This window comes from Urocampus carinirostris, chromosome 10, assembly GCF_059441175.1.
Source record: "Urocampus carinirostris isolate Australia breed hairy pipefish chromosome 10, RoL_Ucar_1.0, whole genome shotgun sequence".
NCBI classification, from domain to species: domain Eukaryota; kingdom Metazoa; phylum Chordata; class Actinopteri; order Syngnathiformes; family Syngnathidae; genus Urocampus; species Urocampus carinirostris.
Window position 1 is genome coordinate 20,779,349 of NC_142358.1, and position 27,297 is coordinate 20,806,645.

At 37.7% G+C, this 27,297-nt stretch overlaps 1 protein-coding gene across 3 annotated transcripts in view; it reads right to left on the bottom strand.

The window, feature by feature from the left end:
- Positions 1 to 27,297, bottom strand: part of rasa2 (RAS p21 protein activator 2) — a 42,434-nt gene that overhangs the window by 4,197 nt on the left and 10,940 nt on the right. The window contains exons 5-23 of one of the 3 annotated variants that reach the window (XM_088345331.1): positions 22,295 to 22,371; positions 19,136 to 19,219; positions 18,586 to 18,658; positions 17,485 to 17,561; positions 16,980 to 17,081; positions 16,226 to 16,379; positions 13,987 to 14,135; positions 13,751 to 13,865; positions 13,568 to 13,642; positions 13,195 to 13,318; positions 11,981 to 12,087; positions 11,808 to 11,891; positions 11,183 to 11,260; positions 11,027 to 11,100; positions 10,712 to 10,818; positions 9,129 to 9,211; positions 8,787 to 8,995; positions 6,525 to 6,628; positions 1,161 to 1,341 (exon numbers count right to left, since the gene is read on the bottom strand). In XM_088345331.1, the coding sequence (XP_088201457.1) occupies positions 1,161 to 1,341; positions 6,525 to 6,628; positions 8,787 to 8,995; positions 9,129 to 9,211; positions 10,712 to 10,818; positions 11,027 to 11,100; positions 11,183 to 11,260; positions 11,808 to 11,891; positions 11,981 to 12,087; positions 13,195 to 13,318; positions 13,568 to 13,642; positions 13,751 to 13,865; positions 13,987 to 14,135; positions 16,226 to 16,379; positions 16,980 to 17,081; positions 17,485 to 17,561; positions 18,586 to 18,658; positions 19,136 to 19,219; positions 22,295 to 22,371 (2,057 nt within the window). The remainder of the gene's footprint in view (positions 1 to 1,160; positions 1,342 to 6,524; positions 6,629 to 8,786; positions 8,996 to 9,128; positions 9,212 to 10,711; positions 10,819 to 11,026; positions 11,101 to 11,182; positions 11,261 to 11,807; positions 11,892 to 11,980; positions 12,088 to 13,194; positions 13,319 to 13,567; positions 13,643 to 13,750; positions 13,866 to 13,986; positions 14,136 to 16,225; positions 16,380 to 16,979; positions 17,082 to 17,484; positions 17,562 to 18,585; positions 18,659 to 19,135; positions 19,220 to 22,294; positions 22,372 to 27,297) is intronic. The other 2 variants (XM_088345332.1, XM_088345333.1) reach the window with 2 other exon arrangements.

Sequence of the window (27,297 nt, forward strand, 5' to 3'; positions counted from 1 at the left end):
ATTGAATTGTATATTTAATGCATAAAATGTGTACATTTCCACCTTTCTTTTCAACACATTAAGGTTGTTAAAATGGATCAATAAAAACAAATGAAAAAATATTTACGTGGGAAAAATATAATATTAATCATTTCACCATTATAATATTACCACGAGTAATAATAATTACAATCATATTTCCAGGAAAAAAATAATCATAAGCATCAGTTTGAGAAATAAGCCAATTTGATGTAAGTGTAGGTCGCATATTTGACCACAAGAGGGGGTATGTCGCCCGTGCATGGTGCAGTACGACCTTGTAATGGAAAAGGCAACTCAAAAAAGTACTTTGTGCCTGGGCCGTGGCGAGGCGAGGTAGGTTCTGACTTCTTGAAAGAATGTTTCCCTGAGTACTGGATTGTTATTTTTTTTCGTCCACCTTCTCTCAGTAATCCCGCATTGTCTTTTGTGGTATTCGATTGAACAGTTTCTTCATGGAGGTTTAGACTTTTAGTTATCGTTTTGATAACTAGTTGAGGTAAATGGTGCTGATATTAGAATTCGGTAAAAATCATCAACAATAAAATCACAGGGTGCAGGTAAGACATCGGCAGGAGTGCCCTTTAAAAACTCAATAACATTTGTAGCCACTCCAGGAGTTAAGTATCGTTTTCTCACTGTTCTCACCGAGGACACCTGGTGAGTGAAACTACTGATCGGACACAGCCAGATCGATAACGGAGGACACACTCATACACTCGTAACTACGATATCAAGGGTGTGTCCTCTGTAGTAAGGCGGCTGTGAGACGTGCGGTTCAAAATGTAGGTAGTTTAAAAGGTTTAAAAAAAAAAAAAAAAAAAAACAGGGTGTCCGATGTGTGGTTCACATGTACGTTAAAAACACATAATGATTTTATAATTCTGCAGTAATGGTCAGCAACATTTTTCAATTGATAAATCATAGCATTCATATATACCGTACGTTTGTAAAAATCTGCAACGGTTATACACGAATAACTACGGTAGCTCTTACTGTAGTTTTAAATCCATCCGCCTTACTCGAACAGTGCTCTTTATATATGAAAAAAATATGACAAAGGCCTATTTTCGATGGGTGCACCTTATAGTCGTAAAATGAGATACTGTGTTTGGTGGAGCAGTTGAACGGCAATCACTTACAAACTTCCATACTGCGCCGCTGAGTCACCACGGATCTCATGCTGCCGCTGAAGCTCCACCATGACGTTTCGAAGCTGTTTGAGCGTTTGAAAGGTTTCTTTGGGTTCCTGAATGGTAAACTTCGAGTATTCCTCCTGCTCTCGCTGGGGTCCCTGGTATACTGCCATTGTGGCACACGCATCTGAGTAGAGAAGACAGAATGTTTGTCACTATGCCATTGTAAGGCCTGTTAAGTTTAAACCTTAAGAGACAATCATAATAAGGAGAGAAAACATGAATGGATTTTGAAGGAAGCCAGACAGAGAAGCCTTCAGATAAGGATGTCTCTATCCTCAATCTAAGGCTACCCCCTGAGCCATCTATTTTTGTATTTAATATTCCAGGGTCTAATAAGCAGATCAGCCTAAAAAGGTGCGGAAATCAAAAAAACAGCAACATGATTGGCCGATTGCAACAATGATGTAATAGTCAAAGTAATGGACAACAGTGCGCAATGATAGTCAAAATAAGGAACTAGCCTCCCATGAAATCTCCTTTGCAGGTGACCAATATTGAACACAGCATAAACTTCTTGAGGGCCAAATAGAATGATCTGTCAACAGACTTTAAGAAAAGATCTGGCACACTAAGAGTCTAATGAATATGTCAGGGGCGTAAGGGGTATTCCTGGATACAACTACATTCTCTTTTCTAGCTATAAACTGACAAAAAGAAGGAACATCGAAAGACTCACTATTTGTCGCACAAGACCTTTGCTTTTCCCTTTTCTTATTTTTGCCTCGTAAACTGAACAGCCAGTGCCCCCACACCCACAATGGACAGCTAAAAAAATAAATAATTGCAAACCGGGACACAATTGTGCTCACAAATAATGTCATCTTTTCATTAACAGGAAGTGGCCAGACACTACAGATGAATAATAAAGATTTAAATCCCATAAGTGTTAACTTGTAATCAAAGGATTGTTGATTAGCATTTGTCTGCGGTCATGATTCAGGCTCGAGATTTATTTAAATGCCTGTCCGAATGAATTGCCTATTAATCAATGAATTAGGCGTCTGGAGAACTTAATTCTGTAAAGCCTCCATCCCTTAACAGGAACATCCGCATCAGACATCAGGACCCCCCCGGGGGTCTACGACACCCCCGGGCATTTAAAACGAGGGCAGCAATGGCCGCCCTCCTTAATTACTTGAACCGGTAGGATTCCCTTACTGTGCTCCCCTTCAAATAAGATACAAAAAGAAAAAATAAGAAAATATAAAGCAAAAAAAGTAAAGAAGATAGGAAAACAAAGAAAAAATAAAATGGAAAATTAAAGAAAAAGAAAAATAAGAAAAAAAGGGGGTCAGAAAAAAGCCCCAAAAAGAAAGAAAAGAAGAAAAAAGCATGTATTTTGGTTATGTACAGCTATATAAATGCACACAAAAATCAGATTATTATCTTAGTTCGACTGCAGTCCGATTGGAATGGTTAGGTTAGTCCTTTCATTTTCTACTACTCATGCATGGATTTACGCATTAGGATGGTCTGATAGCTTACGTGGATTACTGCACATGCGCAGTTTTTCCTTTTGGGATGTGTAGATTTTTTATCTTCGTTGGTGCTGCTAAGAACTGTGGAGTTGTAGTACAGAGACAAATGGTATACGCAAACTCCTGTTTTCAGATTCAGATTCAGATCTACTTTATTGTCATTCTAGTACACGTGTATACAGAACGAAATGTCGATACATCTGACCCGCACAGTTTCCTTGAATGTACAGATATAAATAAAATGTTGTATTGAGTTGTAGTATTGAGTGCTAATAATATACTAAATAATTATGGCTATGTATAGTATTTTACAGTAGCGCAAATAGTGCAAGAGGAGTAGCCAACCAGATGTGCAAAATGGGCAGTCAGGTAAACCAGTCAGGTAAACAGAACAATAACACTGTAACAATAACGCTGTAAATACTGTAAGTACAATAGTGCAGAGAAACAGATGTGCAAGGAGTGGCTAGCTATAAAGAACTGCCAGTAGTGCAAAAAGTCAAACAGAACCCACAGATGTACAGATTAGCAGTAGTTTAGATTTACTATGTGTTTGAGTGACCATTTAACAGTCTAATGGCCAGTCTAATTAATTTACTTGCTAAACAAGCGTAAAGTGTATACGATGATTTCTCCAGGACATTTCCATTTTATTTTCTGTCCCCACAGCTAAAATGTAATTTGTATCCATATATATATACATATATATATATATATATATATATATATATATATATATATACTGGACTGTCTCAGAAAATTAGAATATTGTGATAAAGTTCTTTATTTTCTGTAATGCAATTAAAAAAACAAAAATGTCATACATTCTGGATTCATTACACATCAACTGAACTATTTCAAGCCTTTTATTATTTTAATATTGCTGAATTTGGCTTACAGCTTAAGAAAACTCAAAAATCCTATCTCAAAATATTAGAATATCATGAAAAAGTATACAAGTAGGCTATTCAACTAATCACCTGAATCATCTAATTAACTCGAAACACCTTGCGAGGGTTTCCTGAGCCTTAAAAACACTCAGCTTGGTTCAGTAAACTAAATCACTGCTGATCTGACTGCTGTCCAGAGGACCATCATTGATATCCTCCATCAGGAGGGTAAGACACAAAAAGAAATTTCTCAAAGAGCAGGCCGTTCACAGAGTGCAGTTTCAAAGCATATCCACAAAAAGTCCGTTGGAAGGGAAAAATGTGGCCGGAAACGCTGCACAACCAAGAGAGATGACCGCAGCCTTAACAAAATTGTGAAGAAGAGCCGCTTCCAGAATTTGGGGGAGCTTCAAAGACAGTGGGCTGAAGCTGGAGTCCAGGTATCAAAAGCCACAGTTCACAGACGTGTCCGGGAAATGGGCTACAATAGCCGTATTCCCATGGTCAAGCCACTTCTGAACTCAAGACAACGGAAGAAGCGTCTGACTTGGGCTATGGAGAAGAAGCACTGGACAGTTGCAGAGTGGTCCAAAGTCCTCTTTTCAGACGAAAGCAAGTTTTGCATTTCATTTGGAAGTCAAGGCGCCAGAGTCTGGAGAAAGGCTGGAGAAGAGCAAAATCCAAGTTGCTTGAAATCCAGTGTGAAGTTCCCACAGTCAGCAATGGTTTGGGGAGCCATGTCAGCTGCTGGTGTTGGTCCACTGTGTTTAATCAAGTCCAGAGTAAATGCAACTGTGTACCAAGAGATTTTAGAGCACTACATGCTTCCATCTGCTGAAAAGCTCTATGGAGATGAGTATTTCATTTTCCAGCATGATCTGGCACCTGCCCACAGTACCAAAACCACCAGTAACTGGTGCACTGACCATGGCATCACTGTCCTTGATTGGCCTGCTAATTCCCCTGACCTGAACCCCATCGAGAATTTGTGGGGTATAGTTAAGAAAAAGATGAAAGACACCAGACCTACAAATGCAAATGAGCTGAAGGCCGCTATCGAAGCATCCTGGGCATCAATAACACCTCAGCAATGCCACAGGCTGATTGCCTCCATGCCACGCCGGATTGATGCAGTAATCCGTGCAAAAGGATTCCCAACCAAGTACTGAGTGCATCAATGGACATTTTCAAATGTTTGATTTAGTTTTGCTGTTTTAAAATTATTTTTTTTACTTGGTCTGAGGAAGTATTCTAATATTTTGAGATAGGATTTTTGAGTTTTTTTCAGCTGTAAGCCAAAATCAGCAATATTCAAATAATAAAAGGCTTGAAATAGTTCAGTTGATGTGTAATGAATCCAGAATGTATGACATTTTTGTTTTTTTAATTGCATTACAGAAAATAAAGAACTTTATCACAATATTCTAATTTTCTGAGACAGTCCAGTATAGTGCAAGTCTCAGCTTCTGGCAAGTCACTTATGAGCGCAACTTGCAAACACATAAGATGCAGATAGAGGAGGACACAAGGGTGTTATTTCGTTGACTTTGGTGAATGAATTCTATTGATTTAATGTCAAGCAGATACAAGGCCTATTTGCGTAACAACGTTGTCCGTGCTTGCCCATTTTGATCAGACTGCTCGCAAACACCATGTATACTGGGTTGTTGTAGTCAATTGCCTCGTCAAAGATTCATTTGGATTACTCTTAAAATCAAACTTATGATTAGAGGTTGACCGATTATCAGCAAGCCGATAATTGGCACTGATATCGGTATTGGCATTTTTATTTATTCAACGGGCCAATTAAATATATTTAAAACTGGGTTATTTAGGCTCAGATGCAGCTGAGCCTCGCACTCCCGATATCCTGCTCCTCTTCTCCTCGGATGCTACCCACCCTGCGCCTTCTGATTGTATAAGTGAATCCGAAGCAATAACGTTAGAGCAGTAGCTCTGCTAACTCGTCCAGACATGCTTGTGAATCAATATCGCTGATAATATTGAGATATTAAAAAGCATGTGCTGCAAAAGCGTGTTTGTGTTTAAGAGATAGCATGAAAAGTGTAGTTTCATTGTTTTAGGGAAGCATGTTTAGGTGGAGAGTAATAAATTAGCTCTTATCATACCATTAGTTTGTCAATTAAGCATGTGTTTGTGATTTAGAGAAAGCATGAAAAGCAGGCTAAAGTGGAAGGCTGAGTGATTAGCCGTTATCATAACATTAGTTCTTCAATCTGGCTCTAAAACAGGAGTGTCCAAACTTTTCAATTCGACGGCCCCGATGAAATTACGATGCACTTTTTGATTTAAGTTAATTCAAGTCATGATGGTTAAATTGATATTTTTTTATTTTTATGTATTTATTATTTTAAAAATCTGGGAGCTATTCAAGTTTTTATGTACCTTTATACAAGTTGTTGCTGAGCCTTATTTTATTTTCGGCACTGTTTTTGGTTCTTAGTGAAAGATTAGTCTTGTTAGTTATGTTGAAATTCTATTTTATTTACTGTAAAATGTTTGAGGGAGCTTTTGTTTTATTTGAGTTCAAGACAGAATTTCTTTTTGCATTATTAAAAACCTATTGCGCCAATTTTTACAGCAAATGAATTGCAGCTCCACATATCGGGTATCGTCCTCTTAATGATAATCGTATCAGTATTGGCCCGGCAAAACCCATTTCGGTCGATCCTTACTTCTGATCCCAGGGGGACTATTCACTGAATGCAAAGGTCTGAGATTAAACAGTGAAGACAATAGTTGGTGCCAGTGTTTAGGTGTTTTGCACATTTGCAGTTTTTAAAAACGTTCATTTAACATCCCTTCAATTACTGAATCCAAACAACATTAATTTTATTGTATTTTAACAGAGACCATAACCCTAAATGGTAACTCAGAACTGCAGGAAGACTGAAATAATGTCAGGCTTTGACACAAACCCTCCATGTTTTGCAGCTTGGCATCATTCGCAGAGAGGATGGAGAAAATCCTTTCCGCTTCCCGATCACAGTCAATGTCCAGCTGCAGATTGGCTTGCAAGATTCTGGAATAGGTAAGGTCAAGTTGGGAAAGGCAATGTTGCACAAGCAGAGCCGACAAAGGTTATGAAAAAAACGTTCATAAACTCATCCTGAGTGCAGTGTCTAAAACTCATGACAAAAAGTTACCGGACACCAGGGCAGACAACTCTTAAAAGTTGCCTGCCAAGACATAAAGTTGCCTGCCCCATTTTTCACAACATGAAACACAATAAGACAACTAATTGAAAAAAAAAAAAGAACATTGTTGCAGAGTATTAAGGATTGATAATCAAAATATATAACAGAACAACACTTGAAAATTAAGTATAATATAAATCTACTTATAAACTACATTGCATGTATATGACATCGCCGTTTTCCATCTGTACCTGTATTTACTAATCTTCATTTATGCAATGTTTGCGTTGCGTCGTCTCCTACAAGCCACGTGAACTCCTCTTTTCACGATGCTTTTAATGTACGTTTACGTTTTGTAGCGTCATCAATTTTGTTAGCTTCTTTTGAAGATTTTTTCTGGGGCTGAGGTTCTGGCTTGATTCCTAACAACTTATCCCTTTTGTTTGTGTTCTCTGTGCGTCTACTTTGGAAAATGACATGCAAATGTAATCATAAGGTTCGGGAAAGTCCGAAAGCACGAAGTTATTCGGTGCAGGCTTCTCATTGGCTGCAGTGTATGCAAATTGCCAAACAAACTGAAATTCCGAAATTTCCAAACCAAAAGAAGATTTCGAAATCTGAATAAAGCAAACTTTTAATTTAAAAAAAACAAAACAAAAAACAAAATAAAAACGAAAGTTTTTTCTTTTTTTCTCTCTTAAAAAAGTTGTCTGCCACCCGGGTAGAGACGTTGTGTAAGTTGTACACCCGACGTAAAAGATGCACGCCCCGGGCGTCCGGGCAGACATTATTTCAGACACTGATGAGTGTTTCCTTTATGTAAATTTGAATCTTAATCACAAAAGACAAAACACCTCAAGCTTAGTCTACCTTGTTTACATCATGCTAATAGTGTGACCATTCAATAAGGTGATTATTAGAGTCAGATAGCGATAACAAAGATGAGAACATATTTCCTAAAAGGCTGAAAGAAAAGATGAAAAAGGGCTGTTTCACGTAAAATGTGAGCCCTATATTTTTTGACGAAAGGGCCAAGTTAACCATTCTGTGCCAGATCACAGGTCTGTTGTGAGAAGTCATCTTTTTGTGTTGTCATTATTGGTAGTCTCAGCGGTAAAAGATCAAATTGCAATAACTTGTCATCATTACTCGAAGATCAAAGGACACTCCAGCAACCTGACTCTGACGATACCAAAAAAGAAAAGTAGCATTTTTATAGTGAACTTCCACAGCTGTTCAATTTGGATGTATGTGAGAACTTGATTTGTGGGTGAAAAAGTTAAAACATCAAGAGTACACAGTAAACTGCGCAGTACGGCGGGGCAGTGGTTAGCGTGTGTACAGCACAGTTCTGAGGTTATGAGATCGAACCTCCTGTGTGGAGTTTGCATGGTCTCCCCGTGCTTGAGTGGATTTCCTCCAGGAACTCTGGTTTGCTCCCACATTCAAAAAAAATGCATGTCAGGTTAATTGGCCCGGCCAAATTGTCCCTAGGTATGAATGAGCGAGAGAATTGTCTGTCCCTGTGTGCCCTGCGATTGGCTGGCAACCAGTTCAGAGTGTCCCCTGCCCACTGCCCGAAGATAGCTGGGATGGGTTCCAGTACCCCCCGCAACCCTACTGAGGATAAGCGGTGCAGATAATGGATGGATGGATAGTAAATATTGAATAAAATACAGTCAAACCTCGAGTTTTTCTCCTGCTATGAATTATATGAACAGTGTTGGCAAAAACATTGACAAAAAGTTCTTCTCTAGAAGGGCGTCAAAATGTTTTCACTCGTTACTGAGGTGTTTTGTTTTTAAACCGCACAAGTTATTGAAGGAGGCAGCTTGTCAGTTTCCCCTGTTCCTCTCACACTTGATGAATTTGGCGACCGAGGGCCAACATTATCAAACATGTTTGATACTCTAAGCCATTAGTGCTGCGCCATTTACCCCCAAAAAGTGTCAATAGCAAAATACCAATCACTCGTAGTGTCGTACGCGATTGGCGCCAGGTGTGCTTGGGGCTTAAAGTGTGTAAAAGTGGCGAAAAACTTACATTGTGCATGGTTTACAGCCTGGCGAGCTGGTATTTTGACTTTTGCAGCACTGCCAGTTTCCGCCACTGTAATTGGATGAATGAAACGTGGCCAAGCGACACTCATTACACCGACTGACTTGGCCCAGGATGTCCAGCCATTCACAGACTTCCACACAATTTCCTGCTTGCACGTACAGCTGTTTGTCTGCATGAATCACCTGGAACATCTGGAACACCAGAACAATTTCATTTGTCAGGTCAAAGAAGAATTCTAAAAAATATTTATTCTCTTTGCTAAGGAAGTGTCGCTTTTGACTTTTTCCACAACAACCGTGGACATTGAAAAGAGAACTGTCTTACGTTTTTACGGTTAAAGGCACTTTCGTCAAGTTTCTCCACTGCTTGAATGTTTTTCACATCGATGATACATATGGCTTCCTTGCCTACGAAGCAGAATGCATTGTCAGAGCAAAATAGGTCAACAGTGCTTTTAAAAACACATTTGTTTCTCAAGCTGTTGTAAGCTAACCCTTTTTTAAAAGGACACATAACGTTAGGATCTGGCATTGCCACCTTCCCTCGAGGGAGCTAACCCGATGTGGAGCAAGACAGAAACCCTAACAAAGTTCCCCAGGAGAGGGCGCTTTTTACTGAAGTTAAACCCCTTAACAATCCTGTAAAATTTACCTAAAATCCCATACCCAAGGTAAATTGAATTCTGTTCTTGAAAGGTTTTAAGAATCTGGTTTTGGTGTCATTTAAAAGGTAACACTCTGAAGCTTGGAATATAATAATCACTGCAAGTCCTAATAACATTGAGTAGCAAAACACAAAAATAAAAGATTTTTATTTTCGCCCGAATTTATTTTTTGCAATCACATGCCTGCAGATGAGTGTAGCATGGGCTTCTTAAATGGAAAACAGCTGGGATAAACAGTGTGAAGCCAGGTCCCAGGTCAAAGTTAATCACAATCAGAAAAATTAATCAGTTGCATTTTACACATTTTTTAAGGGTATGTCTTGGCATTTTCAAAAGATGCCATTTGGCGACTCCTAAAGGACCAGTGACTGGTGGTATGATACAGGGACGTCTTTGCTTCTCAACAGTCTGGCGAGGCGTCAGAATGTATAGAGGTTAAAGCTTGTCACTATTAACCCTTGGATGCGTACGTGGAATCAAAAATGATGCCATGGGTTGTTATTATTTAAAAATAAAAAAAGTTGTAATCAATTTCATATTCCAGTTATACCTTGTAAAACATGTTTACAACATGATGCAATGAATTTTCACTTTTTCCCTCTACTAATTTTCAACCCCATACATGGGGTGTATATACTGGTAGGTCATGCATCCAAAGGTTAAGTACAAAACTAGCACAGGAAAATGCCCTTTTTTTTACTCCAAAATCACAACGAAATAGCAAAAAATAAAAAAATATCACAATTAGTTTTTTTTTCCAAAACCATGCAGCCTTATTAAATACTATACTCATTTTGAGCACCCCTTCCTCAGTTCCTGCATCCCTTCACCTAGGTCCAACGCCACAAGATATAACCTGTAATTTTAAGCCCTTTCTTACTGAACTATAGGCATTAATATAATCATCACTGGACTTGCAGAGCATTGAAAAACCAGACAAGCAGTCGAACATTCATATGTTGAAAGAAAAAGCTCTGGTATCTGAAAATTTGTTTTTAGTTATATTCACGATGTTTAACATCTTTACTTCTAATGATTGAGGTTTTTCTAATTATTTAACCAATAAAACACAATTCACCAAATCTATATACCAGTAGATTGTAATAAAATATCTTTTTCTTAAGGTCAATGAAACACTATTTCGTTTAACCCCAAAGGCTAGCCACAATATATCGTAGATGAAGCAGAATTGACCAAAGCAAAATACATGTTAATGTTTACATAATAAATATGTATCCCTCACCTTTATGTTTATGGTAGGAAAGCTCTTGGTTTGTCACTCGAAGCCATCGCTTTTTGAAGTTCTTCTTACCAAGACGTTTTCTCCCTTGAGCCCGTTTGTATACTTCCCTAAAGTCACAGCATTATCTTTTACTTCCATAACACATACTTCATACAGTTTCCTACTACTTTGAATACCACTGCATGACCATCCAAATACACAGAATATATGAACTCATCGGACTGCAATGCATTTTAAAATACACCTGTAAAACAATCAGGCTACTTAAGCCAAAAATCCTAGTTGGATTGCCCTAAGCTAATAAAAAACACTCACCCCTCTTTCAGAACCACTGCATCTTCTAAGCCACTTGTCTCCTTACTGATGTTCGAAGATATTTCATCAAGAAACTACATGCAGAAGAAAATCAAGTTCTAAGATACTAGGAACAAAGAGTAGGTGACTAAAATGAGGTATTACACAAAAAAGTACCTTTTTTACTTTTTCAATGCACTTATCTTCTTGGAATGATTTGTAGAAGTCGTACATGTATGATTCTTTGAAACTAGACTAAAAGAGAGGAATAATATCATTAATCAGTACAGTTTTATAACATTATTGTGTTTTATGATGCAATAACCTTGTTACTATTTTTGCCATGTTAATATCAAAATTCACTCTGCAAAATTATTTTCCTAAATTAGGACAGTACAACACCAACCTTTAGCATCGGATATTTTAGGGGCCCTTAATGTCGGCTACAAATGTTAATATTTGACTATACTACAAGAAAATCGTACAATATGTATAACGCAGTTCGTATAGATAAAATATAACTTATAGTTCTTTGTAATTTAAGCTCCAGAACAAAAATTTAAAATATTTTTTTTTTAAAAAGCCAGCTTCTTCCCATGATATACCAACCAACCCTGAAAAAAACCTGTTTCAAAAACAAATAATAAATGAAAAAGCCAAGCAAAGGCGTCCTGTGAGAAAATCTGAATAAAATGAACTCTCCCACCCTTTGATTCAATACTTGGAGTATAAGACAAAATAATCAAGCAAAAATTTAAGAATAGGTTTCACTCACAACTTACATAAGAAACTTGTTGCTCACCAATTTCTTGGATAAACTGCCCCAGCTCCCAAGAGTCTGGATGGTTTTTGAGATGAGAGTAAGTGTGCGAACAATCTCTGGATCCTAGAATTATTCAAAATTTGCACAAGACAAAGTGGGTATTTTTATCCCACCTAAGACGTTGTTTCATATTACAAATGCTATGGACTTACCGGATGATGAGAACGTAGCTGGAATGAATGCGGCGAAAAAACAGCAACGGCAAAGAAACGCAAGAACACAAAGCTACTCACAGCCGAGTACTGGACATGAGGGTCCGCTGGTGAGGGACAACACAAGTTTATGAAAGCAAGTTAGTACAATCATCCCAATTGCTTTATTACAAGGATTTATGCTTGCATATAAAGTCATCCCTTGGTGTATCGTTGTTTACTTTTCGCGGTTTCAATCATTTGCGGATTTTCATCGTGCATTGCGTTCTTCAGCAGACAACACACAGCAAATGCTTTTATGGGGGCGGTTGCTAAGTTGTCTCTGTGTGTGTGTTTGTGTGTTGGGTGGGCGTGACGGTCTGTGTGTGCTACTGTGCTAGGCTGGTGTGAACAGCCGAGGCAGCCACACATGTCAATGTGCCCACCAAAAAAAAACAAAAAAAAACTCCTAAGCACAGCGGCAGCTATTATTTTAGCAGCTCCTTGCATTGAAAAGAAATTCATCAATTAAATCAGACTCTGATTAAAGTCAGAAGAACGCAACAAAATGCTGATGATTACCGAATGCTCCATGGATTTGTACTAAGTCCAGGAAGAGACCGAGGCAGCGTAGAGAGATGCAACAAAAGCGGGGCTGCAGTTCCGACCCACTGCTGCAGGCTACGTGACTAACCACCCATGCCGGGTCTCCATCTTACCAACGGATGACCTGGAGCTACAACTTGTGGGAAATCGCTACATTCGGACGGTTGTATTTTAATTATCATGGAGACCTCGCTCATTCCGAGGATCCTTGATGCTAACATGCAACTAGCCGGCCACTCTCTACTTCGCTTTCTTACACTGAAAGGAGAAGCCATCCAAGTTTGTTGTACTTTTGTGTAATGACAATAAAGACCATTTATTCAACAGCAATTCTATGTTCTGTGTTTTTATTTGCAGATCTGTAGTTGTTATTTTGTTTAAGTCATATATATTATATGTTACTCATATTAAATAATTAAATAAAAGGTTTAAACTTGGCTCGTTTTGACTGTTGCAGGACTTTTTTGGAACGCAACCCGCAAAAAAAACATCGAGGGATTACTGGAGAGCAAAATTCTAGCCTTAAGAAAATTGACGAATGTAAACTTTTATTTAGAACAGTTAATTCTAGAAAATGATGTAGTTGTGTGGGTGGCATTCAACAGACAACAGATAGCAAGGGTATTAACCTGGAAAACGCTTGCAGGCTAAATTTCTCAGTGACCTGAAGACAGCACACATTGACGGAGGGCAGTTGACACTTGACTCAGTAATTGAGGAAAATACTTTCTGGACATAAACCTGTAGATTCTCCTGCAGAAAAACAGAACATATTCATATGACTTGGAAATAATTAATAATGGTGTACTATGAATTAGCACTGATGACACAGGTAAAACATTTGGTTCTGACCACATTATAATTAATTTAAACACCATCCATTAAGTGTCACTCTACATAGTTTGTTATATTTACTATTTGTCATGTTGATATAAGGAACTAATGCCCGTTCGTAGCAGACAAATACCTCGGAAGTCACAAAGTATTAAAGTCAATTATTACCTTGTTTGTCTCCACATTGTCTCCTTCTTTTAGTTTGTTGGGGTCAATCTCACATATTTTATTGGCCTCGCAGATCTATGACAGGAAAGGTTATTTATTGTAACATTCTTAACTGCAATGTAAGATGACAATTCTGGAACAACTTAAAATTAAAATTTCTTATTTTCTTTTATTTTGTTTTACCTCATCTATTACATGCTTCAGCGTAACTGCAAGGTAATTTTTCCCCACAATCTTCATCATATCATCAATGCAACGCGTTGCTAGTGAGTTCCCACGGAAGATAGTGTTAGCCTCCCTGGAAAGACAATAAATATATTCGTTTTGACATGTTCATGTTTTTTTCTAAGCATTTTTCAGAGTAATTTTAGATAACAAATTAAACCCGATTCATGCTGCAAGTTTGCAAAAGTTCTCACTGAGTGTTTTCCAACTCCAAAGCTGCCAGGGCAGAGACAAAAGGCACAAAGCGATTGTGATGCAGAAGCAGGCGAACCATGGGCAGAACAGCCTCGTATCGCTCTCTGCAAATGTCCCCAAGGATGTGTGCTGCTGATGCAGAGATGGGCTGACAGTTTGAAAAAGAAAGAAAGGACTGTATGAAGTTTGTGTTTGAGATGGAGCTGCAATAATTAGTTGATGTTGTCACCAAAAAACGATAATACAAATAGTTGACAATTAATTCCAATGTCAACTATTGTCACCAGACGTTTTTCTAACAGAGTAAGGCATCTCTACATACATATGATCACTGATGAGATTCACTCATGCTTCATAGCGTCTATGGCAGGGGTCAGCAACCTTTTCGGTGTGAAGTGCCACTTTCAAATTTCCTTGTAAATCAGTGTGCCACACCAAAATGAATGACTCACACAAAAACATTTTAAAATCCAACAGAGTTGTCATTTTACACCAGTCCAAATATATAACATGGATATACATTGAAATCGTATAACTGACCAATTCATCTTCCACTATTCTTGTTCATCAATAAACTAAAAAATGAATGTGAGCAACATGTGGAAAGGCCTGTAGACATCCATTACTTTAACTTCTTACCACAAGAATCAACCAGAATCAACCATTCTTCAGCAAGAATGAATTATAACAAAAAAACAGGTGATATGGACGGATACCATACCATTCATCAATGATATCTTATTGCAGAAAATATCAAATCTTGAAATAATGGCAGCAAAACAGAAGGCTACTTGAAAATACTGTAAGTGCAACAGAAATAACAGCTGAACAGTAGGGTCTAGCACGCACAAACGCTTTTTTAATATATTCGCCATAAGTAAATTGTTTTCCGTACTTTGCTATGCAGTGAGCAATGTGATAGCTTGTGTTTTTAGCAGTGACAAAGGTTTTCAGGGTCTGTGTTTGTTTGCAGCGCGTTTTAATGTCTCCGCCTTGTCAGACTTGTCCTTAAATTTACGTCCATGTTTTGTCTCGTAATGACGTTTAACACTTGATGTGCGAGGTACAACGCTCAAGTCATAATGCACAAACAGCATGGTCATTTTTGTTTTTTGCACAAAGCCCCAGTCTTCTGTCCACGCTGGTTGGAAAAGCATAGATTTTTTCGCTGGAGGAGCTGTTGTGATTCATTCATTTATCACGCGCCGGTGTGTCTGTGGCTGGGTTAAAACACGGACCTCTCCTATCCTCTGCGCCGCGCAGACACACTCTCACACAGGGCGCTGAAGTGGAGGGGCGTTACCGTAAAGCCTCTACATAACACGGCGCGCAACTGAAAATGACTAAATTTCAGTTAAAAATGCGCATTTTTAAAAAATAAGCATTATTATTTTGCCATGCGCTCGCGTGCCACTGGTTAACCCCTGCTACTGCTGGCACGCGTGTCATAGGTTGCCAACCCCTGGTCTATGGCATAAACATTAAATATACGCACCAAAACTTCAAACGTTTAGGAGCATTTTAGCCAGGATACGGTAAACAAAGACTACTTGGAAAGTTTGGAAAGCAAACCTTGCATATCATGGTAGTAGCTTGGTGACGTATCGACATTTAAAGACCACGTTGGACGGTTGAACAAAACAGTCTGTCTCACCTCAGTAACATTCAAGAAACAATCAGGCCAATACGGTTTTGAGAGAGCTTAAGCGTTTTTCCAGACTGTGCTTGACAAACGTATTTGGAATTTAATGCATGCAGTCCGAAGAACAAATAGTTGTTAAAACTGTTTGATTTCAAACTCTTGAGAATCGTTATGTTGTTTTGTTACAGACTTTGCAGTTGATCACTGAATGTACTTTACAAACTGCGCATAGTATTTTTATCACTACTGACTGAGCACTGTGCCTATTTAGATTTAGAATCTGCAGTATGTTCAAAAAAAACATTTGTATTGTACATTTTTTTCTTGTGTTTTTTATTATTTTTCACACACAAAAATTAACTTGATGCTGAGCCTGAGAAAAAAAATCAATAATTATACGAGCAATCCAATGGTTTCAATAGTCGGTGAAAAATCGACTATTAATATAGTTGCAGCCCTAATTTGGGAGCTAGAACTGGAGAAGTAAAGGTATTCAGACCATTCAAACACAAAACATCAGTGGATTGTAATAGGACAAAAGAGGCAAGGGGCACAAAGTCTTAGACAAACATTTCTGAGGCTTTACATTATTGTACCTTCACATCTGGAGATTTAAGCAGTAAGTTGCAGAGTGGTAAGTAGCAAGGAGATGGCAGCACTGTGTCCTCTACATAAGATAGTTTCAACCGCAAGGAACCCAAATCATCAGATTTGGACTTGCTCCCGTTCCCTTTAGGTTGGAGAAGATACCTGAAGAGTTCAGAACAGTGCGTCAAATATTTTCAAATCACATAGCTTATCTATTAAAATAAACTCAGAAATGTCAGCGCATTGGGCAAGAACAACATATAAGTCAAGACTACAATTTAGCTAACCAGTTAGTTATAATTCAATACACACATATATATATATATATATATATGTATGTATATTATATATATACATATATTATATACATATACATATATTATATACATATACATATATTATATACATATACATATATTATATACATATACATATACATATATTATATACATATACATATATTATATACATATACATATACATATATTATATACATATACATATATTATATATATATACTATATACATATACATATATTATATATACATATATTATATACATATATTATATACATATATTATATACACACATATATATATATATATATATATATATATATATAAAAATATCAAATATAAAGCACACCTAAACTTTGTGTTATCTTTAAGTAAAATAAATGCGCGTTACACACAAATCAATACAATAAATTCACATCAACCTTTTTAATAACATAAAATCCTTCGGTTTTGTGATGTCCTTACCAAGCTTTGTGGATGAGATCATTTCGCAGGATCTTGACTGGCACCCGCGTTTCTCCCAGAAACACATCTTGGGCAAGATTCTCATTATTCCACAAATCAACTCTGCAAATATATTAGAGGAATTACAGTACAGAAGATCCTGGCATGTTCAACACAAGGACTGAACTTATAAATTTAATAAGCTTTGAAAATATATAATGGTGGTTTTTACTATGCTTTTTGTCATTTTCTTTAAAATCCAATCAAATAACCATGCAACAATACCACTTCAAATTAAAATTGAAACCCATGCATGAAGTTATACATTTGAAACCGTCTATTCTTACCCCTACTCCACTGGTAATGAAGCCCCAAATTTTCTTAACCAGAAATCAAGGCTCTCAATCCAAACAGAACAAGCTTGATCCAAATCCTCTTTTTTATTTTCAGTGCTTTATGCAATTTATTTGAAAATATTGTTTTTATAGATGAAGATGCAATTATATAAAAATGATTTAAAACTAACTTGATTTCTAGCTTTTCAATGTCTTCTTCCTCCACTTGGAAATGTGATTTTTTGTTATAGCTGCTGGACCGCGTAACCTAAAGAGAAAAATGTCTTTTATTGTTCATACAGTATGTCACAAAAGTAAATACACCCATAAAATTTCTGCAGGGATCTCATCATAATATTTAAATGAACAACACTGAAGAAACATCTCTTTGACACAATAAAAGGTAGTCTGTGTAAAGCGTATCTAGCAGAGTAGATCAATTGTTCCCCTCACAAAACTCAAAATATAGTCATTAGTGGCTAAACCCATGGTAACAAAAGTAAGCACACCCCCAAGTAAAGGTTCCTGAATTTCAATATTTTGTGTGGCCACCATCATTTTTCAGAACCACTTTAATCCCCCTGGTCAAGGATTTTACCAAAACCTCACCAATTGCGACTAGAATGCTCTTTCACTCCTACCTGACAATATGACTGAGCTGGGGGATATTCAAGATTTCGTGCTCCGCCACCTTCCGCTTGAGGATGCCCCAAAGATGTTCTACCGGATTTAGATCTGGAGACATGCTTGACCAGTCCATTCCCTTTACCCTTGGGCCCTTAAGAAAAGCCTTGGTCATCTTTAAAGTGTATTTGGGGTCATTGTCAGGCTGAAACATTGCCCAGTTTGCAACCCAGAACATGGAGGGAGGGGATCATTTTCTGATCCAGTATTTCACAGTACATTCTTGAGTTTGTGTTTCTCTTAATGAAATTCAACTTCCCAATTCCAGTTGCACTCATGCATCCCCGAACCATGACGTTCCAAACACCATGCTCTACTTTAGGCACGACACAAACATGTTTGTACTCCTAAACCAGTTTACGTCACAAATGATTCAGATCATTTGTGCCAAATAAACCAGACCAGAGGATATCTTTCCAGTAAGCCATGGGCTTTGTTCACATACTTATTTTCATTTGTCAAAGCGATTTTTCTTCAGTGATGTTCTATAAAACATTATAATAAAATCTATGCAGAAATGTGAGGGGTGTATTCTCTTTTATGACACACTGTAAATTGACCATAAGTAGAAAATATTAGCAGTGGGTTCCAAAGTTTTATTCGTTCACCTCAAAGAAAAAAGTCTCTTCAAAAAGAGGGTTGCTGGTTTTCTTCTTCACTTTGGTTTTCTTTTGGTCAGACCTGAAGCAAAAAGTTGAATTAGACATTGATAAAATATATCCTTTGTAATTTTGTAAAAATGAGCCGACTTTGATATATCTTCGTTTGCAATATCTTATCCCTTTGTGTTGTAAAAACAAGATGAAAAGAATGGAGAATAAGACAATTCTCTAAACTCTTCAAATTTCAAAACTACCACAAGAAGTGATGAAAGCCTCCTTGTAAACAGAGAAAAATGTAAATTTTCTTCAGATTGTCTTTTTAAGTCGATGATAGAATCCAGACAAGAGTAAATAAATATTTAATTGTTTTGAACTCAATGTTGGTGATATTCCTAGCACTAAACACACATAAATATTGCAATATCTAAATGGATATAGGAATCTGTGCTTTAATTTTGGATCACTGGGGTATTAAAAAAAAAAAGCTTTGTGTGTGTTTGTCTACGAGTGTTTGGGGGTGGTTGCCAACGCACATCTCTTTGCATTTTCAAATTACCTGGCAGGTCCAACCAATGACACCGTGGCATACGGGTCACAGATCTGTCCACTGATTAGCGGCAATCCTTGGCACTCTATTATTCTGCAGATATCACAATGAGAATGAGAGTACAGTTATATACATGTTTCATACAACACAGTATTAAATTGGCTATTGTATACTTTGGATGACAACTGTATGATAGTTATTCAGTAGCAGTAAAATGAGCCCTAACCCTTATTGGTTTAAATGCTGATAAACTTTAAATTTTGAATCTTTATTATTGTGAACATTTAAAAAAACAAAAAACATTTTTTTTGTTTTTTTTTTTATCTTAATATTGATTGATTGTCCAACTGCTTATCCTGACAAGCAATTCAGAGTAGCAATATCAATAATATTGTACAAAAGTACAATGTGCTACCACTGTGTCTGACGCTTGCAGATGTAGCCAACTATCTATTCCAAAGTATCTACAGATTCTTTGGTATGATTGTAGAAGATGATCATTTCTGTTTTTTCTTTTGGAGGTTTTTATCCACCATATTTTGTTGTGGTGCATTGGGCTAACAAGAAATTTGACAACATATTATACTCTCAATATAAAGTAATTCATAAAATAATTCAGTTCATAAATTGAGATAATACTTACATGTATGTTGCTGTCTAAAAATGACCTCCTGGGTGGTGAAAATAATGAAATCTGATGTTAATGTGGGCTAGTACATGTATAATTATTGTTGCTAAGTAGCAAAAGTCCATAGAAGATTTAATAGGAAATGCTTTTGGAAGAGTGACACAAAAACTGCTATTTCCTAAAGTTAGTGGGAAAAAATACTAATGGCATTATGTCTAAAACATGTTTTATGAGGAATACCTGAAATGTGTAAACATTTCAACTTTTATTTTTAAAAATTTCAAACAATAAAAACTATTGGGTCATTTTTGCCTCAACATTATACTATGTGTTTAAATTTTATGCACTTTTTTGTCGGACTACCTGAATATGGTTTCTACCATTTCTTTTCAGGGTGACATTACTCATTTATCTTGGACAAAATGTAGCAATTTTATTTGTTGTATTTGTGTGTCATTTCATCTATATTATGTATATTTTGTCTTTTATTAGCATACTTGGTATTGGAGTAATCCAAAAAGTAATTAAAAGGAACCAAGTCACATTACTGCAATATTATGGCATTCCGATTACGTTGCTAATTACATTTTTCAACGCGTATCTAGTAACTGTATCGGATTACATGTTAAAGTAACCCTCCCAACCTTAGTCACAAGGCACACAGAGACATACAGTAACACACAAGCGCACTCACTCCAAAAGAACTATTTGTACTCGTCAATGCATGTTTGGGACATGGGTGGAAACCGGAGTGAACGGAGAAAACCCTATAAGGTAAGGAGGTACCATAAGAGTTTTACGGTTAGCCTTAATGTCTAAGTGTAATCACTGTATAACAAAACTATAAATACTAAATGTGTTTGCAAATTAGGTGCGTCTCTGACCTTACGTATAACTTATGTTGCACAGGGACTGGGACTTCTTTAAAAAGGTGTTGCAGGGGAAAACAAACAGACACTGGCGGAACCCCAAACAGGATGTGGCTGCTAAGCAGGGGTGACTAGGGAGTAAGAATAAAATCAGCCCCTTCACTAAAGTCAGGTCAGAGGGGAAAAAAACATGACAAGAGAAAGCCGGGTTGTTTGTGAACAAGGTTCCTTGGTGCCATGACAATATTCCCCCAAGTATCCTTTGTCTATTTCTAAATCCACTAATCCACTGTCTGTGATGAACATCTTGGTTGGCCACATTGTGAAAGCAGTCCATGAGTTCAAATTCTTAATTTTACATCTGCCGTCATCAGTGGATTAGCATCAGAGCGGTGATGACATATTAAACAAGTGAAATAGGGTGAAACAAAACAGCTCCTAAAGGAACACACAGCAGTAGCAGGCTTCCTGGGCTGCCACAAGCACGTCCTTCTCATTACCCTTCTCAATGATAATCAATGGGGGAGTGCAAACAACGTGCAAATACTGAAAAGGTGTGACAGCTACTTACTTGCATTCAAGTTTTAATTTTCCTTTCGTGAGAACTTGCCCTTAAGGAGACCTGGCTGAAACCAAGGATCCCCAATGCTAGCCACGGTTTACATCGCTTTCTTACACTGAAAGGAGATTGTGTTTCTCCAATTTTGTTGTATTAATGTACAATGACAATAAAAAACCTTTCATTCAATTGGAGTTCTGTGTTTTTATTTGTAAATCTACGGTAAGGGTTCATACGACCTTTTCATGGCCAAATTCAAACACTTTTGAAGGACTGTCAAAAGCCATTTTTCCAATATCAGTCCAAAATTCAGTCCAAATCCAGTGTGAATTATGTGTTTTGTAGAGCCACATAAATAGTTGCGATTTACAGATGTGATTTTTAATCTTGTGTGTGCAATGGTCAAGACTTTAAAGTAAATTGCGAATATATTTGTGGATGTGCACAATATGTGTTTAAATATTTTTGAGACACATCTCTCCCTGTATAGGTGTTGGGTAAAAATGACAGTAATATGTAGCTTATATTTTCAGTTGTAGGAAGTTCTTTCCATTACAATTTACCACTGGGAAACTCGTTCTTAATTTTTTGCATGTCCCATTATGAATATCCATGACTGATACATAATCCTTGCACTAATACACATTTTATAGTGCACTGTTTAGGTGTAGCATGCACCTGTTGTCTTGGTTTAGACTTGCAGGGGGCAATGACGCTTCATAGGACAAAGCCGTAAAAACTAATGCCAGCTGCTGTTAATCAAGAGGTAAAAATAAATGCAATGGCAAAGTGAAGCCATTGGAGAGCAGTGTCGGTGTCATTTGTAAGCAACCATTTACTTGCACTTCACCTAAAATTCAAGCAGTTTTACATCCTTGAAAAGACAACATTAAAATGCAATACGTTCAAGGACTTCAAGCACCCGTACGAACCCTGTATAGTTGTTTTTTTTTGTTACAGTCATATATATTATATGTAACTGGTATACAATATATACATATTTCAACTTCGCGGGTTTTGGCTATCGCGGGACTTTTTTGGAGCTCAACCCCCGCGAAAAACAAGGAATTACCTATGTATATGTAATTTAAGCATTGAGTGTAAGTACTTACTGTACAAGTAAATGCTGACCCACTGAGCCGTTCTCTGTTATCACTTCATTGAGTCTCATCTCGAGATGAACTTTACCCTTTTGAAAAGGAAGACAAAGTAAGGCCAGTGATAAGGTAATACAACGAGCTATGATTATAGATCAAATTCAAATAGCGCTGTTCTGAGAACCAAAGGTATTGCTGAACTAATACATTATTTATGCATTCACATTTTTTCACTCTGGTGGCTTATTTTAATGTAATCTCACCACAAAAGACCAAGTATAAGTGAAAATGACACTAGGGTGAAGTGTCATGTCTAAGGATACAGTAACAGTAAATACTATGATTATTATTATCACCCGCCAGCAAAGAGTTAATGTTTTTGATCTATGTATGTATTTACAGTACAATGTGTATATATATATATTAGTATATTTGAAGATATGGCGGCACAGCATGTGGGTGGGTGGTTAGTGCGCAGCCCCACAATGCGAGGGTCCAGGGTTCAAATCCCGCTGCCACAGCCTCCCTGTACAGAGTTTAATTTGGGCAGTTGCTTTTCAATTTCCAGTTTCAAGTTTTCTTTTGTTTTCTCCTTGGATTCTTTGCATCTTGAGATTAATCTTTTCCAAACAATATATATGTAGACAATGACATATTTGGGGTGTTCGTACGCCCATTTAAGGATTTAGTCTCCATCTCAGTCCTACTCTTAAGATTTTCCATGTGCCAATAACGCTGCCAAAAAGGGAAATGCCACCCAAAAATGGGTTTGTGTCTCAACACAGGTGTGATGTTCTTTTAGCGCACAGCCATTTTAGTTTTACATTTTACTTAATTTTTTTTAAGAATTAATGTTTTTCCTTAGCTAAGTGTTGGTGCATTAACACAGCACTATTTCCTGATTCATATCACAAATGTTAAGGTTACATGAGGTAGTGCATGTGATAAAAGCAACCACAGCTGTGGATTTTGTCATCACTCACACAGATCGGATGTGGTGAAGGCTTTCGGAAGTGTCATAAAGCAGGTTAAAAAAAAAAGTAAGAAAAAAAGCGTAAGAGGGATAAGTGTGAGAGACAGAGATAAAACACCCACACAACAAGCACCATATCTGCAATTCAACGTTTGTGAATCTATTTTATTGCATGATTTAACCTTAAGACTTTTTCCCTTTTTTACTTTCTTTTTCTCATTTTTCCTTGTTTTGCTTCTTTATCTGTGAAACACGGGGCAAAAAAGAAGAGATAAAACGGTACTTTTTGGCCACTGAGTCTCCATAGTTTGTTTTCTTCCTTGTGCGCTCATTTTCAGTTGCACTGAACAAAACAGCAACATCTAATGGTCAAAAAAACGCACACTTTCACTTTCCTGTAAAAGTGAAGCTTGTTCTTGTTGTTTTTTTTTGTTTGGTTTTTTTTTGGATAATTTTTGTTCAGCATTTTTTAATGTATTTGAGAAAAGTGGAACATTTTTATCAGGGGTTTTCTTGTCGAATACCACATTTGGCCACAACCTCATCCAGACCTTAGCTAATAAAGTGATTGAGACCCATGCTCCAAGTAATAAACAAAAAAAATATGTCACTCACTCATGAACTACATTTGATGGATGTCAAAGAAAGCTAGTTTGTCTGAAACAATTCCTTATACTATTTTTTTCATTCAGCCTTGAATCTCAGCAATTCACTTTCCAATGTGCCTTTGCAGTTGAGCGCATTCGTGAGTGAATCAGTGAAGCAGCACAAACCCAGAATAGTCTGGCGTTGTCTAATAGCCGCTTGAGTAAACACAATAGAAACAACAGTACAGAAGTGGGTGAGTGTTCCACTTGCATGAAGAAGAAATGCAACATCCCCTACCTACAGAAATACATGCTTGGACTGTAAAGCATTGAAAATATACAAGGTGCAAAGTTAAAGTACACGAAAACAATACTTAAAGCTTAAAGGCTTCTTCTTGTACATATTTGTTCAGGTTTCACGGATCCTTTAACCCCCAAGGTCGTCGGGGCACCACTTTCTGTGGTGTTTCTTGGGGAGGTAAAGCCTATCGGCGCCCGTCCCTCTACGGGATGTTTTTGGGGTAGGTGTTTGCCCCCCCACATAAAACATAGAGTGATGGTTTCCGTGGTTACCAGTAGCATGGGAAGCCTCCTGATTTGACTCAGATACAGAACCTTCCTCACCTGGTCACCGTTGTTTTTCGGTGTAAAGAATTACCAGCATAAATATTGGAAGTAGGGTTCAATAGACTTGGTCAACCACTAAAAAGTAAGTTTACTTAAAAAAAAAAAAAACAGATAAATACATTTGAGGAAAACATTATGTAGAATATATTTCTTCATTCTGAGTTTGGCAGCCAAATTATTATTATTTTTTTTATGATTACAGCCACTAAAGACACGGAATATGTTGAGAATAGTTTATGCTTGCCTTTCCTTAAAAGGAGCAAATGAAACTGCTGTAGTTAAAATGTCCCTACCAGTCATCTCTAGGTGAGCATGCTCACCTAAGACCACTTTCAATTAAAAGGATTTGACAGTGTGTCATTAGACCAGGAAATCGAGCGCTCGTCTTGGGATCAAGAGGTCGCAGGTTCGATTCCCGGCTCATCCGTGTTATATGTCAAAGTGTCCTTGGGCAAGAAACTAAATCCCTAATGCCCCCAATAAGCAGGTAGGCGCCTGCATGGCTGACTACCTGTTGGAGTGTGAGTGTGTGAATGGGTAGGTGTGAAGCACATTGTAAAGCGCTTTGGGAGGTCTTCATTGACTTGAAAAGCGCTAAAAAATGCAGACCATTTACAATTTAATGAGGGATACTTTTGACCTTACTCAATTTTATGTTTTCAAAAGCAACACACAAGACAGGGTGAAAACATATGGCCTGGGATGGGCGCCACCAGGCTGTATTTGACCAAGACACACCACACCAAGTGGTTAAGGGCCCGGTCACACAGCCGTTTGCGTTCGTATCGAGGCTGAATCACGGCCAGAAATTTCTGCCTGTGAAGCAGACTCTGTTGGATGCTTTGAGATCGCCATACAGACGAGATACAGCAGTGCTTTACACGCGGTCGGAAATTCACACGCGGTTGGCCGCGCGAAAAAGTTTTGCGCTGCTCAAAACTTTAGACCACGTGTAACCGCGGGCGGCACACGTGGTACACACGAGGTAATGACGCGGTACAGACACGGAACGACGTGCTACGGCCGCGGCCAGGGCGTGGTTACACGCGGGTAGGAGGCGAAATTTTAGCGGGTAATCGTGGGTGGAGCACGGTCATAGCACGTTTGTTCTGCGCCTGTATCGCGTGTTATCACGTGAATTAGCGTGTGTAACGCGTGTGACGGTCAAACGCCTTTCACCGCGTATATACAGCGCGATTTGCCGAGCACACGTCAGTTGTGCTCGAGACGTCAAGGGGTGAACATGGATCCCCGTCACCGTAGTGACCTCGTCTTAATCCATTTTTATTTCTTGACATTTCTTTTCATTTCATAACAAGATAATAAAATAAAAAAATATGAAAATGAAAAACTATTACAATAATAACATATTGGCTTCTTCGGTGCCATAGCTTGAAATCTTGATCTTCACGGGACTGTGTCTTGAGCGGTTATGATTTCTACAGCCCGGTGTTGTGCCGAGAAATGCATCCCTGCCGAGATTTGCATCCCCTCGCTACTATAACCACTTTTACTTTGTTTTATCTCACTTTTATATCATTTTTCGAGAATGTGATGGCGAAGATATAACCAAAACCACTTCGACTTGCATTTTTTGGGAATGTATACAATTTAAACCATTCTGTCTTTGTATTTGTTGTGAATGTAATCAAACGGTAATGCACACCGTATATAAATCACTTTTGAGAACTGTTATGCACTCTACCATAAAGCTTATTATGCTGAAATAAGCTTTATGGTAGAGTGCATAACAGTTTCAATACGAGCGATTTGAATAGAAAAGGGCAAAATAAACATGTTACCTGCTCAAAAGTGATTTATATACGTGTGCATTACCGTTCGATTACATTCACAACAAATACAAAGACGGAGCGGTTTAAGTTGTATTACATTCCCAACAAATGCAAGACAAAGTGGTTTTGGTTATATGTCCGCTATTACATTCCTGAAAAGTGATATAAAAGTGAGATAAAACCAGGTCAAAGTGGTTATTTTAGCCAGAGATGCAAATCTCGGCAGGGATGCATTTCTCGGCACAACACCGGCTCGGCAGCTTTTATACCCGTGGTCCACACGCGGAAATGACGCGATGAGGAAGCGGAACAGTCGCCGGCGTCTGTTTTGCGGGCATACCACCGATGAACAGCGGATTGGCCAATTTTGCGCATTTTCCATCGCGGGCAACCACGGGCAAAATTTTACCCGCGATACAGACGCAAACGGCTGTGTGACCGGGCCCTAAGGGATCCAACTAAACAACCATAATACACAAAATGTTTGACCTAAAAAAGGAACTTACATTTACAGTGCATGTTATAAACCAGGGGTTGGGAACCTTTTTGACCATAAAGCAAAACATTTTCTTTTTAAATTGAGAGAGCCACACCATACAGTATATTTTAAGGAAAAATTACATCAAAACCACCAAATCCACTCTTCAGACAAAGTACATTTTATTTCAATGTATGTCAATTGATGATTTGATTAAATCTATGAAACAATAATGCCTGAACCCGTGTCCCATATCAATATAATTACACAACTTAAAATTTGTCTCCCTCCCTGTGGGTTTTCATCATTAATGAGCTTCAGTTTAAAATATTTTCAGCAACCTACTGCAAAGACAGGGTAAGCTGGGGAAACACCATGACTGTAAATTGTAGTTAGGAATGTTCCTTATATATACTGGATTGAACAAAGAGACTTATTAGTAACACATTACAGTCGCAACTATGAAAGTTGGGAGTGAAGCACCCGACTTTGAAACACTTTAGTAAATTGAATTTGTCAAATTTTATCTCTGAGCCATATGTACTCGGGAACAGAGCCAT